Source organism: Chelonia mydas, chromosome 4, assembly GCF_015237465.2.
Source record: "Chelonia mydas isolate rCheMyd1 chromosome 4, rCheMyd1.pri.v2, whole genome shotgun sequence".
Lineage (NCBI taxonomy): Eukaryota > Metazoa > Chordata > Testudines > Cheloniidae > Chelonia > Chelonia mydas.
The window spans coordinates 4,045,748-4,063,005 of NC_057852.1; the positions used below are offsets into that span (position 1 = coordinate 4,045,748).

The 17,258-nt window shown below is 49.8% G+C and overlaps 1 protein-coding gene across 3 annotated transcripts in view; it reads right to left on the bottom strand.

The window, feature by feature from the left end:
• Nucleotides 1–608: 608 nt before the first annotated feature.
• THEGL (theg spermatid protein like) overlaps nt 609–17,258 on the bottom strand; it is a 44,654-nt gene continuing 28,004 nt past the window's right edge. For 2 of the 3 annotated variants that reach the window (XM_043545251.1, XM_043545250.1), the window contains 2 exons: nt 11,861–11,992; nt 803–2,855 (listed from right to left, as the gene is read on the bottom strand). In XM_043545251.1, the coding sequence (XP_043401186.1) occupies nt 2,352–2,855; nt 11,861–11,992 (636 nt within the window). In that variant the 3' untranslated portion in view covers nt 803–2,351. Of the gene's footprint in view, nt 2,856–11,860; nt 11,993–17,258 lie in introns of all 3 variants that reach the window. The other variant, XM_037896534.2, reaches the window with a different exon arrangement.

Sequence of the window (17,258 nt, forward strand, 5' to 3'; positions counted from 1 at the left end):
TTTGGGAGTTTTTTACACTTTTGGGGGAAATTAGCTAAATCTAGCTAAATTTTTAAACAAATCATCATTTTGAAACAAAAAATCAAAATGTTTCACTTCAGCATTTTCAGAATATTTTTTCCTTTTTTTTCCAGCCAAAACTATTCACTGAATTCGACCCAAATTTGCAAATAGTTTCAGTCAACCTGAAACTACATTTTTGGTGAATAAACTATTTGCCAAAAATATTCACCCCGGTTCTAACAGCGAATGGAAATCGCTTACGAAAAACATGAGACAGGATTTCTGCATTGGGTTGTAGGTACCTCTCAGCAAGGTGAAAGGCATGTCTTTGCAGACCACGGTGGTTCTGGGCCTTCCCATGAAGATGAAACTAAAACATGTTATATATGGGCAATATGTGTGGGGAAGAGGCCAAATTAAGCACAAGGCGAGTATAAAGAATGTGGAGTTGGATGGGCTAACTCATGGAAGAAATCCTCTCATAGGGCGCCTCTGAGAAGCAAAGGAACTCAGGGCATGGGGAGTATGATCCACCCCTAATCGTGCAAAGAAATACTCTGAGTTTTTTTAATTTTTGGACAAATTTTTATTTGAGAACTTGGGTAGAGACACAATGTATTTAAAAGCAGCAGCAGTTGAATCACTGGTGGGCTTTTCCCCAGATCATCCATCTCTTCTTTATTCAAACTCTCCCAAGCATACAGTCTACCTACAACATGTAATCACATGCACTGGGGAGGGGAACAGCAGACAAGACAGCCATGAATCTTCGAAGGATTTAATGAACCTAAGAGCCAAGGGGTTCAGCGCTCAATAGGGTGTGCTAGTTTTTGAAGCCTGCTGGAGCAAACTGCCTTCTTAGCAGACTCCTTTACAAAAAAGGCATCTGGATCAAACTGAGCAAGGTTTGCAGTGGGCCTGAAACCGTGAAAACACAGAAGAAGAATGGGTTAGGAGTGGCAACGTGATTTCTGAAGACTCCCTCAGTTTTAACAACTGGAGCTTAAGTTCTGAATCTATAGCTACTAACAATAAGAGCTTATGTTTTCAGAACTTCCAACTGCACCTCTTACACTCTGCACAAATCACTGATGACCTCTCCATATCTCTCAGCCAAGATTTAATAGCAGACGTCATTGAGACGTCCCATAGTACTAAAATTTCATTATTTTTGCAAAATATATCACAGAACATTTCGTAGTACATGCTGATATATTGCCACCGATAATTAAGGCTGTGATGCTGACAGGCCAGGTGCCAGTGCATGCCAGATTCTCAAGGCAATTCACTTGTATGTGAATATCAAAGATGTTGATTATATTGTTTTCATCTGTCTATATCCCATAGTTTGCTATTACATTACTTCTACATTATGTATACCCTGTAATCAAAGGTGTGTTCATGTAAGATTGTAATCAGGTGTTAAAACTTCATGAAAACTAATGAAGGATTGTTGTTTGCTATTACCTTACCTTTTAAATTATGTATATCCCTGTGACTAAACTCATCAAACAAAAATGGAATCTTGGAAATGCTAATGAAAGACTTAATGGCTGTAACAGAAAATGCTAATTTCAAAGCCAGAGATCATGGAGGAATAAAGACACTTATCAGATTGCCTCCTGTGGGGGAAAGCTATAAATATGGGTTCATGGAATGATCCTGCATCTCTGGACTGTCTGGATTCCCACAGGGTGGAAATACTGAGTGAATGGACAGAGATCCCCAGAGTTCTCCTGGGTAACCCTGAAAGTCTTTTGGAGACTGGCAGATTACTCCATCTCTGCTAACATTTGGACTTACAAACTTTGACTCACCTGTTAATATGTTTTACCTGCTTTAACCTCTCAATAACTCTCATTTCTTTTTCTTAGCTAATAAACCTTTAGTTAGTTTACTAGAGAACTGGCTATAAGTGTTGTTCTTGGCATAAGATCCAGACTACCAATTCATTTGGGGTAAGTGACTTCGGGATTGGGAGTAACCTAATGTGATGTGACTTTTGGTTTCTATAACTTTTTATCACAAAGTGCAGTTTGTCTGGGTGGCAAGATGGGCTGGAGAGTCTAAGGGGACTGTCTGTGACTCCAAGTATCGTGATCCAGGCATTCACATTTGTTACTGGCTTGGTAAAAATCTAATAATCGAACACACCACGAGTTTGGGGCATCTGCCCTTCTTTTCTGACAGTCTGCTCTGAGATAGGCACTCACAGTTGTGAGCCACTCCAGACAGCCTGACAAAGGCTACACTAAGATTGACAACATAAATGAACAAAGAGCATTGTATGATACATTAGCCTTACTTTTCTTACCGTATTTACTAAGTAATGTGCTAAAATCAGTAACTCAGAGTGGTTTTCCCAGCGCTGCCATCTCAAAAAATTTCAAAGCACTTTTCAAACTGTATATACAGTCTAATATACATTCACGAGTCGCTTCTTCCAATAGTAACATGCAAACATCTCTGGGGTGGAATGGCAGCTGTTTAACAGCACAACTAGCTTTTGGGTTCCTACAAGAACTAGTTCTGCTTAATCCATTTCCGCATTCTGAGCGAAACGGCCATAGAACCAGCTGGTGAGACACAGGAACGATGACAAAGAAACGTGCTCTCTGCACAGCTGAGCAACCTTTCCCCTCTCCCTTTAGCAAGCCCCATCTGGTGAGCACGTACCTTTTGCACGGCTGGGACAGTTCCTCAATCCTAGGCGTAGGCACTGCATGCTTTGCTGCCTTTGTCACTGGCCATTCGGTATCACGGGCAGGCAGATACTCGTGTGGCACCTCTTTTGCTTTAGCCAACTCTAGTGTCCGAACACTTGCTACTGCTTGCTGGGCAGCCCTGGATACCTGTGAGAGGAACCATGGGAGGAGCTCCCCTAGAGTTCTGTCCTGAAAGCACAGCTGTTAGATTGGAGCCGACAAGCATTTGGCCGTGAAGCGCTGGGCTGAATGTTAGGTAGCCCCTGGGCAGCCAGTGCCAATCCTGCAGCCCAGTGCCATACTCTCCTGTCAGGAGACACCACTTCACAAACCCTTCTGTTCCCAAAGGAATTTAAGGTCTACCCAACGCAGCCCAGCATAGCAGCCTAGAGGTGACAAAGGCATGGATCACAGTAGCAAAGTCCACAGCCAAGAGAAAAGGCTGGAGCCTAGTGACCAGACACTGCCTGGCCACTGCTGTTATTTGATCCGAGGGAAGCACCTGGGAGTCTACCAAGCCTACTAAGTTATACACCCAAGTGACAAATGCTGCACCCATCCCCTCAATCAGAGGGGCTGACAGTGACTTTGCTAAACCCTGCAGCTGCTTCCCCCAACCTGCCGTCATAGGCTCAGTCTCAGCGAGAATGAACCTCATGTCCAGTCCTGCCCAGACCTGGAGAGAAACACACCACCGTACCCTGTGGCCTGGGCTAGGTGGCCCCATTATAATGCTGGATGCATCAAGGCGACTCGGGGTAGGGACACAAAAGGGGGCACCAGCTAAAGGGGGGGGCACATGACCTCCCTATGTGACCCCCCCCACATGACTCTGCCCCAACCCACCCCCAGCCTAGGGCCCCTGCGCTCTCCCCGTCCACCGTTACCTGTGGGGGGCGGCTCCGTCCTCCCACTGCGCCAGCTTCCCCGGCATGTTTGACTGCTCCTCCTGGCAGCCAGGCCCCGGAGCCACTCCAGACGCTGCCCGGCGCAGCAGCTGCCTGGGAAAGCGCGTGGCTGTGGCAGCAGCTGGCTGCTCCCGGTGCAGCCTCAGCTCCTGGGACAGCGGCTGAGAGAGCCAGAGCGCCCCCCGGAGCTGAGGCTGCGCAGGGGGCAGCCAGCTGCGGCCACAGCCACGCGCTCTCCCAGGCAGCTGCTGCGCCGGGCAGCGTCCCAGGCAGGCAGCGAGGCTGGAAGAGGAGAGGCTCTGGCCCTGTCCCTTCCTCTCCCCGCCCGGGCCGGCTGCTGGGGGCACTAGACGCTGGGGAGGGTCACTTGACCCTTCGGCATACTGAAGGCGCTGCAGATACGGCTCCGCACTGACCCTCCCACTGGCTCCTCACACGCACGCACTGAACAAGGGTGGGCAGAGTGGAGATGCCTGACACCCGCCAGAGAGCCCCCCCAAACAGTGCTACAGTAGCCATATCAAAGCTAGCCCGCTTCCCCAGCCCAGCTGGGGATCCATCTCTCCCGGCTGCCTCTCCCGCTACCAATTCCGTTCTCACAGCACGAGATAGGGTTGCCAACTGTCTAATTACACAAACCCAAACACCCTTGCTCCGCCCCTACCCCATCCCTGCCTCAAGGCCCCACCCCCCGCCCCTTTTCTGATGCCACGCCCTGCTCACTCCATCCCCCCTCCCTGTGTCACTCGCTCTCCCCCACCCTCACTCACTTTCACCGGGCTGGAGCAGGGAGTTGGGGTGTGGGAGGGGGTGCGAGCTCTGGGCTGGGACTGAGGGGTTCAGAGTGTGGGAGGGGGCTCCGGGCTGAGCCTGGGGCAGGGGGTTGAGGTGCAGGAGGGGGTGAGGGGTGCAAGTTCTGGGAGGGAGCTTGGGTGCAAAAAAGGGGGCTCTGGGTTGGGGTAGGGGGTTGGCATGCAGGAGGGGGTCTGGACTCTGGGAGGGAGTTTGAGTGCAGGAAGGGGCTCATGGCTGGGGCACGGGCTTGGGGTTTGGGAGGGGGCGAGGGGTGCCATCTCCGGCCAGGCAGCGTTTACCTCAGGTGGCTTCTGGGAGGCGGTGCAGTGGGGCTAAGGCAGGCTCAGAAGCAGCACGTCCCTGTGGCCCCTGGTGGGGAGGGGGAGGACGGCTCTGCACTCTGCCTCCGCCCACAGTTCCCAGCCAATGGGAGCTGCGGAGTTGGTGTTCAGGGCGGGGGCAGCACGCAGAGATCCCCTGGCCTTTCCCCCCCAGGGGCTGCAAGGACGTGCCGACTGCTTCCGGGAGCGGCACAGAGCCAGGGCAGGCAGGGAGCCTGCCTTTACCCCACTGTACCACCAGACTTTTAGCGGCCTAAAATCTCCTGGTTTGGCTTCAGCAGCCTCCGGGTGTTAGAGACTGATTCTGGGAGACTCCTGGCGAAATGGGGAGGGTTGGCAACCCTAGCACGAGAGCTCACTAGAGTGGTCATATCTGGAGAGAGAGCCATAGGTGTGCACGGTGAAGTGAGAAGAGAGGCCCTTGGTCCAAAGAGCTACGTTAGATAACTCCCACAAGAGGAGTAGAGGGTGGGAAGGAGACAAGAGAAAATAAGGAAAGCAGCACTGTCCAGTGAATAGGACTAGGAACCAGGAGACACAGGATCTATTCCCGGAGCTGCTACTGACATACTATGACAGGTTTCAGAGTAGCAGCCGTGTTAGTTTACCTGAAGTTAATACTCTCCAGCAACCACACAGCAAAAACACTAACCCAGGAACCTATCCTTGCAACAAAGCCCGATGCCAACTCTGTCCGCATATTTATTCAAGTGACATCATCATAGGACCTAATCACATTAGCCACACCATCAGGAGCTTGTTTACCTGCACATCTACCAATGTGATATATGCCATCATGTGCCAGCAATCATAGAATCATAGAATACCAGGATTGGAAGGGACCTCAGGAGGTCATCTAGTCCAACCCGCTGCTCAAAGCAGGACCAATCCCCAATTTTTGCCCCAGATCCCTAAATGACCCCCTCAAGGATTGAACTCACAACCCTGGGTTTAGCAGGCGAATGCTCAAACCACTGAGCTATCCCTCCCCCCATGTACATTGGCCAAACCGGACAGTCTCTGTGCAAAAGAATAAATGGACACAAATCTGACATCAGGAATCATAACATTCAAAAACCGGTAGGAGAACACTTCAACCTCTCTGGTCACTCAGAACAGATTTAAAGGTGGCCAGAAAAGCTTCAAAAATAGACTCCAATGAGAAACTGCTGAGCTTGAATTAATGTGCAAACTAGATACCATTAACTTGGGTTTGAATCGAGACTGGGAGTGGCTGGGTCATTACACATATTGAATCTATTTCCCCATGTTAAGTATCCTCACAGCTTCCTGTCAACTGTCTAAATGGGCCATCTCGATTATCACTACAAAAGTTTTTTTCTCCTGCTGATAATAGCTCATCTTAATTAATTAGCATCTTACTCCACCTTTTCATGTTCTCTGTATGTATATATATATTGTGACAAATCTCTGTCCTTGCCTCCATGGGTCCCATGTTTCCTGGCAGATTTCGCTAGCCTCAGAGGCTTACTGTGACCCTCCACGTAACCCTTCTCTTTCTAGAGACAAGGGTCACAGTCTACTGAGCCATTTTCATCATAAGCCAGCGAGGGAGGTGAGGAGAAGTTATCCTTCCTTGCAGAGTCTCTGTTCTCTCCCAGTCTCAGTGATTAATCAGGGGGCAAAGGTCGGGGGGGGGGGAGCCCGGGCCCACCTCTACTGCAGGCTCCAGCCCAGGGATCCTAATAGTATCAGCTATGGTAGCTGACCTTTTAGAAACATGACGTGTACAATTCCCTGGGCTACTTCCCCCACAGCAGCCCTCACTTCCTCAAGCTCCACTTCACCCTTACCTCAGGGCCTCCTTCCTTGTGCCTGATATGGTGTGTACTACTCAGCCTCTCCAACAGCGCAACTTCCTCCCACAGCTCCTGACATGCACCCCCAGCTGACTGGCTGGGAGGCTTTTAACTAGTTTCAGCCAGCCCCTGATTGGCTTCAGGTGTCCCAATCAACCTAGCCTTCTCCCTGCCTTCTGGAAAGTTCTTAATTGGCCCCAGGTGTCTTAACTGACCTGGAGCAGCTGCCATTTCACTTATCCTGGTACCAGGGATTTGTTTAGCCTGGAGCTAATATATTTATCTCCTACTACTTTTCTATAGCCATCTGGCCTTGCCCCGTCGCATATCCCCCCCTCTGCTCAACACCATAGAGTTGGGCAATTGTGATGCCAGGCAGTATGCTCGTGACAGACCATCAGCGTTGCCATGGTGGCATCCACCCCATGCCGTATGCGGAACTGGAATGGTTGGAGGGATAAGAACCACCTGGTGTCCCTGCCACTGGGCCAACAGTTTACTTTCTGCTGTGGGCACCAGTACCATCACCCGATCCCCTGGTTGGAACTGTCGAAGCTTCGCTTCATGGTTATAATGGGTTCGTTGGGTCTCCTGTGCTCTCTCCAAGTGTTCCGTATATGGGCGTAACTCAGGCTATCCGATCTCTCATCTGCAGTATATACTCAACTATGTTCCTTCCGGGATTTGGCTCCTCTTCCCAGGCTTCTCTTGCTATATCCAATATACCCTGAGGGTGGCGCCCATATAGTAGTTCGAATAGAGAGAAACCCGTGGAGGCTTGCAGAACCTCCCGGATGGCGAACATGAGGTAAGGCAATAGGGTATCCCAATCTTTCCCATCCCGGCTCACCACTTTCCTGATCATGGCCTTGAGGGTCCTATTGAACCTTTCCACAAGGCCATCTGTTTGCGGGTGGTATACAGAGGTCCGTAGGGCTTGTACATGGAGCAATGAACAGAGATCTTTCATCAACTTGGACACGAAAGGTGTCCCTTGATCAGTCAATATCTCCTTGGGTAGCCCAACCCGGGCAAAGATCTGTACTAGCTCCTTAGCTATTGTCTTGGAAGCTGTGTTGTGTAGGGGAACAGCTTCCGGGTACCAGGTTGCATAGTCCAGTACAAGCGCAGAAGTTGTATCTCTTGCTCCTGCATTTGCACCATGCGGTATAGGAGATCTTTCTTCACTATAAAGTAAGGTCCGGGACCCCAGACCTTCCCATCCATGGGTATCCCATCGACCTCAGCCACCTCTTTCCTGGCATTATCATATCTGGGGTCCTCCGCCTGGTCCCGCCCAAAAGTCTCTCTCCCAGGACTAACCTGCCTAAGCTCCCAGGGGCCGGCTTCTGCTTCTTCCAACGGCTCGCCGCCGTCATGGCTGGGGGCAGCCTCTGGCTCACCTTCTGTGGTGGAAGTTTCTCTGTTGGCTGCTCGCGTCCATCTGCCTACTAGGGAGGTCTTCTGGCCCTGGGTCAGGATCCGGGTTCCCAAGGCCTTCGCAGCCTTCCTCTCTTTTTTTGTCTTCCGCGTCTTTCGGGTGGCTGAGAACAGATCCTGAGAAATCTCAGCGAACATCAGGTGTTGACATTCCCCCGGTGACGAGTTGCTGTCTCAGGATCCCCACCTCCCTCCAGCCTCTCCGGGGGGAGTAAATTGTCAAACCCTGGATAGTCCCTCCCAATGACTACAGGATATGGGAGTTTAGGAACTACACCCACGGTCACCTCAATGGGGTTTCCCTGAACCTCTATCTCCCCTGGGATGGTGGGGTAATGGCTCATGGCCCCATGCACACACGTCACTGCTACGCGTTTGGCTTGTAGCAGCTGACTACTTTTTACCAGCTTCCCCGATATGAGGGTGATAGCACTCCCAGAGTCCACAAGCGCTGTAGTCTCTGCTCCATTTATCCTCACTGGCCTGGTGTAATTATGCGGGGCTAATGCGACCCCCGCGAGGTGGATAAGGGAGCATGGACCTCCCAATCCCCCAAGTTACATTGCATAGGCTCCTCGGTGCTGGGACACTGTGCTGCTATGTGTCCCCACTCCCCACATGCATAACATCTATAATTGCTTTTAATCACTCCCCTATCCCGGGGGCTAGGGGGTTTAGTCCCGGGGTTACCCCGACTCAGGCCAATCCCTTCCTTCTGGGGTCCCCGCTGGTCTTCAGCCCCCCCCCTTCCACCTAGGACTCCCCGGGGGTTTGGCTGCCCAACCTTCCAGGTTTGGGGTCAGGTGCTTGCTTCGAAAGGGGCCTTCCTTGGGGAGTCATGCCAGTTCCCTGGCTGTCATCTGTCTTTCTACCAGCGTGATCATCTCGTACGTGGAAGGATCGTTCTGGCCTACCCATTTGCGGAGATCTGGCGGCAGTCCCCGCATGTAATGGTCTATGACCAGGGTCTCCAAAATCTCCTCTGGCCTGCACACCTCGGGCTGTAACCACTTCAATGCGAGGTGTATGAGGTCGAATAGCTGGGACCTTGGGGGTTTGTTCTCCTGGTATTTCCACTCATGGAACCTCTGGGCCCTTACCGCTGCCGTTACCCCTAATCGTGCTAGGATCTCTGCCTTCAGACGGGTATAGTCAGTGGCATCCATGGCAGGCAAGTCAAAGTAGGCCTTCTGGGCCTCTCCACACAAAAAAAGGGGTGAGAATGCTGGCCCACTGCTCCTGGGGCCACGCCTCAAGCTGAGCAGTCCTTTCGAATGAGAGGAAATATGCCTCTACGTCATCTCCTGACGTCATCTTTGGCAGACAACCAGTGGCCCTCAGGGTTAGCGTCCTGTCAGACCCCTGGGCCTGGGTGGTGAGGATCTTCAGCTGGTCCACCGCCTCTCTCAAGAAGGCACGATCTTGGGTCTCCTGGCTCATCAATAATTGATTGGTTTCCTGCTGTAGCCACATAGACTCCTGTTGTGCCATGGCCTGAACCCGGGTGGCCTCCTGCTGGGCTGCCGTGGCTTGTACCAGAGCTCTGACCACCTCCTCCACTGTGGTACAAAGCAAACAAACAAAAACCAAAAAACAAAAAAAAATCCAAAACCCCAGTGCACTTTTTTTTTTAAACCTCTTTCTTCCGCCACGCTGTGAACGAAGTCCCACTCCTGACACCAGTTGTGACAAAGCTCTGTCCTTGCCTCCATGGGTCCCGCGTTTCCTGGCGGATTTCGCTAGCCTCAGAGGCTCACTGTGACCCTCCACATAACCCTTCTCTCTCTAGAGACAAGGGTCACAGTCTACTGAGCCATTTTCATCATAAGCCAGCGAGGGTTGTGAGGAGAAGTTATCCTCCCTTGCACAGTCTCTGTTGTCTCCCAGTCTCAGTGATTAATCAGGGGGCAAAGGTGGGGGAGGAGGAGGAGGAGAGCCCGGGCCCACCCTCTACTCCGGGCTCCAGCCCAGGGATCCTAATAGTATCAGCTATGGGAGCTGACCTTTCAGAAACATGACATGTACAATTCCCTGGGCTACTTCCCCCACAGCAGCCCTCACTTCCTCAAGCTCCACTTCACCCTTACCTCAGGGCCTCCTTCTTTGTGCCTGATATGGTGTGTACTGCTCAGTCTCTCCAACAGCACAACTTCCTCCCACAGCTCCTGACATGCACCCCCAGCTGACTAACTGGGAGGCTTTTAACTAGTTTCAGCCAGCCCCTGATTGGCTTCAGGTGTCCCAATCAACCTAGCATTCTCCCTGTCTTCTGGAAAGTTCTTAATTGGCTCCAGGTGTCTTAATTGACCTGGAGCTTCCGCCATTTCACTTATCCTGGTACCAGGGATTTGTTTAGCCTGGAGCTAATATATCTATCTCCCACTACTTTTCTATAGCCATCTGGCCTTGCCCCGTCACAATATCTTCTTACTATATGTTCCATTCTATGCATCCAATGAAGTGGGCTGTAGCCCATGAAAGCTTATGCTCAAATAAATTTGTTAGTCTCGAAGGTGCCACAAGTACTCCTGTTCTTTTGATGTACAATGTGACCCTGGGCAAGTCACCTCCCTTCTCTGTGCCTCAGTTACTCCTCCCTCCCCTATCCACTTAGACTGTAAAAGTTATCTCACTGCGTGTGTGCAGTGCCCAGCACAGCAAGGCCTGATGGCTGAGGGAACCACTGTAATATCAAAGATAAGGCCCAAGGGGCTAGGAGCTTGGGCAAAAGAGAATCAAGTCCAGGGCCAGGGTGTTAGTGGTTGGGATGGAGAGGAAAGAGCGGATTTCAGAGCTATTGATGGGAAAGAACCAGCTGAGGAGAGGGAAATGAAGGAGAGGAATTCCCTCAACTCCAGACCCTGCCCCTTTGTTCTGGTTCATTCCACAGACTCAGACTTCAGTCTCGAGCAACCCTTGGCTAGCTGAGATCCTGCAGTCAGGCCCCCTCTCCGATGAGACTAAATCACCCCGGCCTGTCAGGCTATCCTATGCCAAAGCACTTTCATTCCATGCCTCACCTTTGCTGCCCTGCATGGTGCACTCTCCATCTTAACCACTGAGTCTCCCTCTTCCCATAAGCTGGACAAGCTTCAAATGGATCTGTACTGCTGCAACAATTGCTCCTTTTTCTACTGGGGCAAGTCCAAAGCGCAGTGCCAGCCTGTGAACCATGTCAGGTGCCAGGCAAATGCATGGGTGGGAGAAAGAATCCTTGTCCCAGGCTACAGACTGGCTGCAGGCCTGTTCTGCAGCAGTTACTTCAGCCTAATGGGTAGAGCAGCTTCTCTGGGCCCTTATGCATGGAGGAGAATGAGAGGATCTGTGCAGTGATAGAATCATAGAATATCAGGGTTGGAAGGGACCTTAGGAGGTCATCTAGTCCAACCCCCTGCTCAAAGCAGGACCAATCCCCAATTTTTGCCCCAGATCCCTAAATGGCCCCCTCAAGGATTGAACTCACAACCCTGGGTTTAGCAGGCCAATGCTCAAACCACTGAGCTATCCCTCCTCCCCTTCCAGTCCCCACTGTCTTCCAGTCTGTCCATCTCTTACCTACTCACCCACCCACCATCTATCCGTCTGCCTTGTGTTCATGCCTTGCACATCTTCAGGGTATCTGAGCACCATAAGCCAGGCACCCGGGATCCAGCGGATTGCACCAGAACCATTGCCCAGAGGTTCTCTGCGGGCAGGGAGGAGGGTACTGGGTTGTGAAGCCCTAAGCTGTTTTTTAAACACTGAATGCATAAGCATTGTCTGCTTTGTCATCTAAGGGAGACCAGTGACAGCCCGCCAATAGAGAGGAAGGCCCTCCACGCCAAGGAGCTGCAGTCAAATTGCCTTACTGGGCGGATCGCGGACTCGGGACTTCCCCGGTCGTAGCACAAAGTATTCTTCTGAATCTTCGGCTGGGCAAGATGTTGTGTTCTTGGAGGGGTGAGAGTCATCCTTGCAGTGTCTGCAATTTGTGTTTCAACCTACAGAGGACAAATAAACCAGTACACAGGTCTGTTAGGTTTCAGAGTAACAGCCGTGTTAGTCTGTATTCGCATAAAGAAAAGGAGGACTTGTGGCACCTTAGAGACTAACCAATTTATCTGAGCATAAGCTTTCGTGGGCTACAGCTCACTTCATCGGATGCATTCAGTGGAAAAACTTATGCTTATGCTCAAATAAATTGGTTAGTCTCTAAGGTGCCACAAGTACTCCTTTTCTTTTCGCGAATACAGACTCACACGGCTGCTACTCTGAAACCTTTTAGGGCGGGAGTTTCAAAAGTGCCTAAGTGGTTGAGGAGCACAAATCCCACTGAAATCAATGGGCCCTGGAAATGCCACTCTGACTCCACAAACTGAGCCCCACTGAATGTTGTTTGGAAGTCAGGGTGTTGGCCTTCTTTACGAGAGGGAACAACAGATGGGCCGAGGACCTCAGGGAACTGCTGCTACGCCTCTGGTGGGGCCACCGGCAGTGGAAAGGAAGGACCTTAGATAATGGTTACAGGGGTGCGCTCACAATTCTGTGCTCAAGGGTGGACAAACAGCAGCCACAGGAGGAGAATACAGGGATTATAAGTGAAGAGAGAAAAGGGGAAGTCCTTCCAAAGTTTGTGTGTGCGAGTGTACCTGGTAGCCAGCCAACCTGCTCAATGGAAACTCGCCAGGGGTGCCCCAGGCACACAAAGGCTAATCTATTAGAGCCGTGTTAGTCTGTATCCACAAAAGCAACGAGGAGTCCGGTGGCACATTAAAGACTAACAGATTTATTTGGGCATAAGCTATTTTGGGCACACACTAATCTGTAAGGCAAGAGAAGCAAGGGGGGAATAAAACACTTCACACAGTATAAATGGCATGGAACTGCTTAGTCTGCAGGCCTGCAGCCAGGGGTTACTGGGCCTGGGAAAAGTGCAGCAGCAGGCCCAATGGGCCCCAGGGGATCCAAGTACGGTAAAGCCATTTCTCACCAGATGTACAAGGTACTTGTCCTGACATCAGCCCTTCCACTCGCCTCTCCACCACAATGCCAAGCTCTTTCTGGTCCACCAACCGCTGTACTGTATTACTTTCCCAGAGCCTCACAGACTTCGATCCTGCTACTCTTCCCCTGGGTCCTACTCTCTTGTCCTGCACTTTACCCTCAGCATCTAACCTTTCTGGCCATGTCTCCAGGCAGGCTGCAGCAGGCTTCCTGCTCCTCTCCAGCTGTGAGCACTGCTCTCACCCCTCTCGCTGTGTGTGCGGCTTGATCACATCCCAGCCAGCTCTGGCCCTCACAGTAGAGGGCCTGGCAGTGTGGTGGAGGAGAGGATGGAAGGTCTGATGTCAGGCACCTACTTCGTACACCTGGTTTGAACCGAGGCCTATTGGACTTGAAGAGAGGGGACTGACAGGACTCCCGGGAAGGTAAAGCCACCTGGCATTCACTGAGCTGCATTCATTGTCATGGGCATACATGTGCTACTATAACTATAGACATTGATCTGGGGGGCTAGGACTGTGCTTCATTGACAATAAACCTGACCGAGTGCCTTCCCACCTTGACGGATCTTGTGGTCATTGAGCACTTTGCTTGAGGTCTGCTGTGCCAGCTACCTGTGCAGAGCTGGGACGGCATATGGAGGAAACACACGCAACCAAACATCTAACTACACTGGGGACCCCAACCACTGATCTGTTAAGTAAATGAGCTGCCCTCTGTAGGAATCACAATCTAACATGGCAGAAAGCTATGAGTTAGGGAACCCTCTAATACCTACCCTGCAAATTTCCACAAAGTTTGATGAAATTTGGACCCGATGAATTGCCAGCAAGGGGGGCCCCATATGAATTTTAAAAAAGAAAATGGGGAAACATGACAATAGGTGCTGGGTCACTTTTAACCATTACTTGGCTTCCAATTTGCCATTGCTTAATGTCACTCTTTTCATCAAACGCTTGATTCATTTTTTGCTGTTCTGCAGCTTGTTATGTTGCAGCAGCCCCTTGGACCATACCCAACCAGTGTTTAAGATTGTTTATCCTGATTGTTGTTGCCATTGCTTTTACAGTTTCCCAATCTGGGGGGTATAGCAAGTTTCTCCAGCCATGCATCGGTCTGCCAAAGAGCACCTCAGAAGGGCTAAATCCGGTCATGCAATTTGGACGGCTCCGGATTCTCACATGAACCCATGGTAGCACCATATCCCAATTTGTTCCCAACTCACTGCACACTTTGGATAATTCAATTTTAAGAGACTTGTTCATTCTTTCCACCTGCCCTCAGAGGATGGTAGGGAATGTGCAAAGGTAGGGGAATACCAGCCCACGTACCCATGCTCTGGAATACTTCCCCAATGAATGCAGGTCCATTATCAGAATCAATACTGTGTGGTAGTCCCCATTTGGGGAATACTTCCGTCATCAGCATTTTAGCAGCTGCAGGGCTATCTTCCTTCCTGGTGGGAAATGCCTCTACAAATAAAAATCTGTTCTTTCTCAGCGTGGTGAGCAATGGCCCCACAAAATCCACCTGCAAGCGCTACAGCCTGCAAGGGACTCTTTAAAGCCTGGTGCATTAGTTCTCCCCGCCTTTTCCTTCTAGCAGGGCTTATAGGGAATATATCTGGTATTCATCTATTCAAGAAAATAATCATGTAATCCCTCATATATATCCATCTATAAACCTGTACTACTCTATAAAGTATAAGCACAATACACTTATAACCATGACCAAAGCCCTTCTCATCAATCACCAACTAAGTAGAAAGGCCTTCTCATGTCACCCAAAAGTTATCAAAAAACAACTCTAAACCCCACACATCAGTCATGGTCCCACGCCTAACACTCCCAGGTCCACCATAAGGAACTAAAAACAATTAAAAAATAAAATCTGTCTATCAGTCGTACGAGGGAATGTGCAGATTATGGGACAGATGAGGCATGAATGTGTGGATGGTAAAGTAAGGTGACTACATAACACTGTTTAGTCCAATGGGTCATCTTCAGCCCATGAATTATGCTTTTCCAGGACAATCAATGGGTGAACATCCTCCCCATAAAAAGAGAAAAAGTGGGGGCATGTAGTAGAAAGAGAGTCTGAGACATAAGCCCTTGTATCAGAAGCCTGGAATAAGGCCTGAGGCCTGGGCTAAAGTAGTGATCAAAGTCAGGCTGTGAGCTAGGCTTCACTGAATCTGGCAAGAACAGGACTGATATTGCAGAAACACACATTCCGAAGAGGTGCTAGGCACAGGACACTCACACAAACACATTCCAGAAGGGTGGTACCGGAACAGCACCTCAGCACCAGCACATTCCCTAACGAGAACAGGAACACGCTGACCCATCTTAAAGATAAGGTCAGGATGACAGCATGATGGATAGAGATGTTTTGATCGAACCAACGTGTACAAGGTGATGGGTGGCACCTAACTACGTCAGCGGGGCAATACGTAACTTGTTTGCATTGAGGTATAAAATGGAGTCTTGGAGGAAGTGTCTTTGGTCAGCCAAGGGGATAGTGGAAAGTCCCGCCATTCATTGACCTGGTCCATAACCATGGGGCATACATGTGCTAGTGTAACTAGACACTGATCCGGGGAGCTAGGACCATGCTTGGTTGACAATAAACCCGACCAAGTGCCTTTGCACCTTGATAGATCTTGTGGTCATTGGGCGGTTTGCTCAAGGTCTGCTATGCCAGCTACCTGTGCAGAGCTGCGACAGCACACAGAGGAAACAAACACAGGCAAACATCTAACTACATTTATAACTATACGTTGTGGTAGCACTGAGGAGGCCCAGTCATGGACCAGGACCCCATTGTGCTAGGTACTGTACAAACATAGAACAAAAAGACTTAATCTAAGTGTAAGACAAGAGACAACAGATGGACACAGACAGACGGGGGAGTGCAGGGAAACAAAGAGACAGTACAAGTCAGCATCATGGACAGTGGGCTTAGCACACCAGCGACCTGACCTTTGTCAGGTTTTTCTGTATGCTTCATGGAAAAGGAGGGTGGTGCAGGATGCCAGTGAGGTGGCTTGGTGGGTATTTAGGGGAGCTCCTCCCAAGAGGGAGGCACAGCATGGGAGGAAGCACAAAGAAGCTTGTTTGACAATTTAGCAAGTGGAGTTTTGCAAGATCAGCTAGGGGACTTTCGGGGACATGAGTATTGTACTTGTCTTCTTTTGCTGGCCACATTGTATCTGGGAAATAGAGAGAATGGGATCTGTCATTTCAGCCAAATGTTGTTCTTGGCATTCACAGCTGGCATGAAGTAGGCAAACACCTGCATCCAAAAATATAAACTAGATATACATCATGTTCCCTCCCAGACAGCCCTACTGCTACACAACAGAAGTCACTAAAGAGAGGGAGGCATTGCTTTCCTAGAATACATCTATTTTTCAGCTACGACAGGAAATACTGTGACAAAGAAATATATTGACCATCAACAATCCACCTATTGCACAAAGCATCCAGATTTTTGTGGCTAATGGGATTCATGGTTGTTATTGTTTTTTTATTTTAGCCAGCTCATTGAAAGGAAATGAAATGAAATCACTGAACTACACCCAAATAGAATTCACAGAAGCTATGTGAGCCAAATGCAGAAGCAGGTTTCTCCCTGTGTTGGAATAGCGTGAGATGTGGCAATGGCCTGCAATATCCTTGGAAGACCTTACTGAATTAAGTTTAAGTATCTTTGCGGTCCATTATATTAAATGCAAAGGTTATTATCATGGGGCAGGATAGTATGTAACCTCTCTGGGGGCAGGGCAGCTGTGATGTGAGGCGTGAATGATCAAAAGGACTATACTGAACAATGTGCCAGACGAGAATGGGCAATTGTGAAGGGGATTTCCTGGGAAATGCCTCGGGGGAAGTGAATGTAAATTCCCTGTCTCCAGTTACGCAAAAACCAAGCTCTTTGAAGCTCCACGCTGAGGAGCAGGCTTTTGTTTCACCTGTTACATGAGGCCAAGATCAAAGGCCCAAGCTGTATACAGGAGAGAGTGATGATTCCCCTTTTACAGTTACAGTGTGAGACCTATCAGTTAGCCAGTTTTAATCAATTTAATGTGTGCCATGTTAATTTTGTATCATATTTTTTAACCAAAATGTCATGCAGTACCAAGTCAAAACCCTTACAGAAGTTTACATGTATTCTGTCACCCCTATTATCTTTATCAACCAACCAAAGCAATAAAAAAAAGACATCATACAAATGGGCTACCATTTAAGTCACCACTAAACT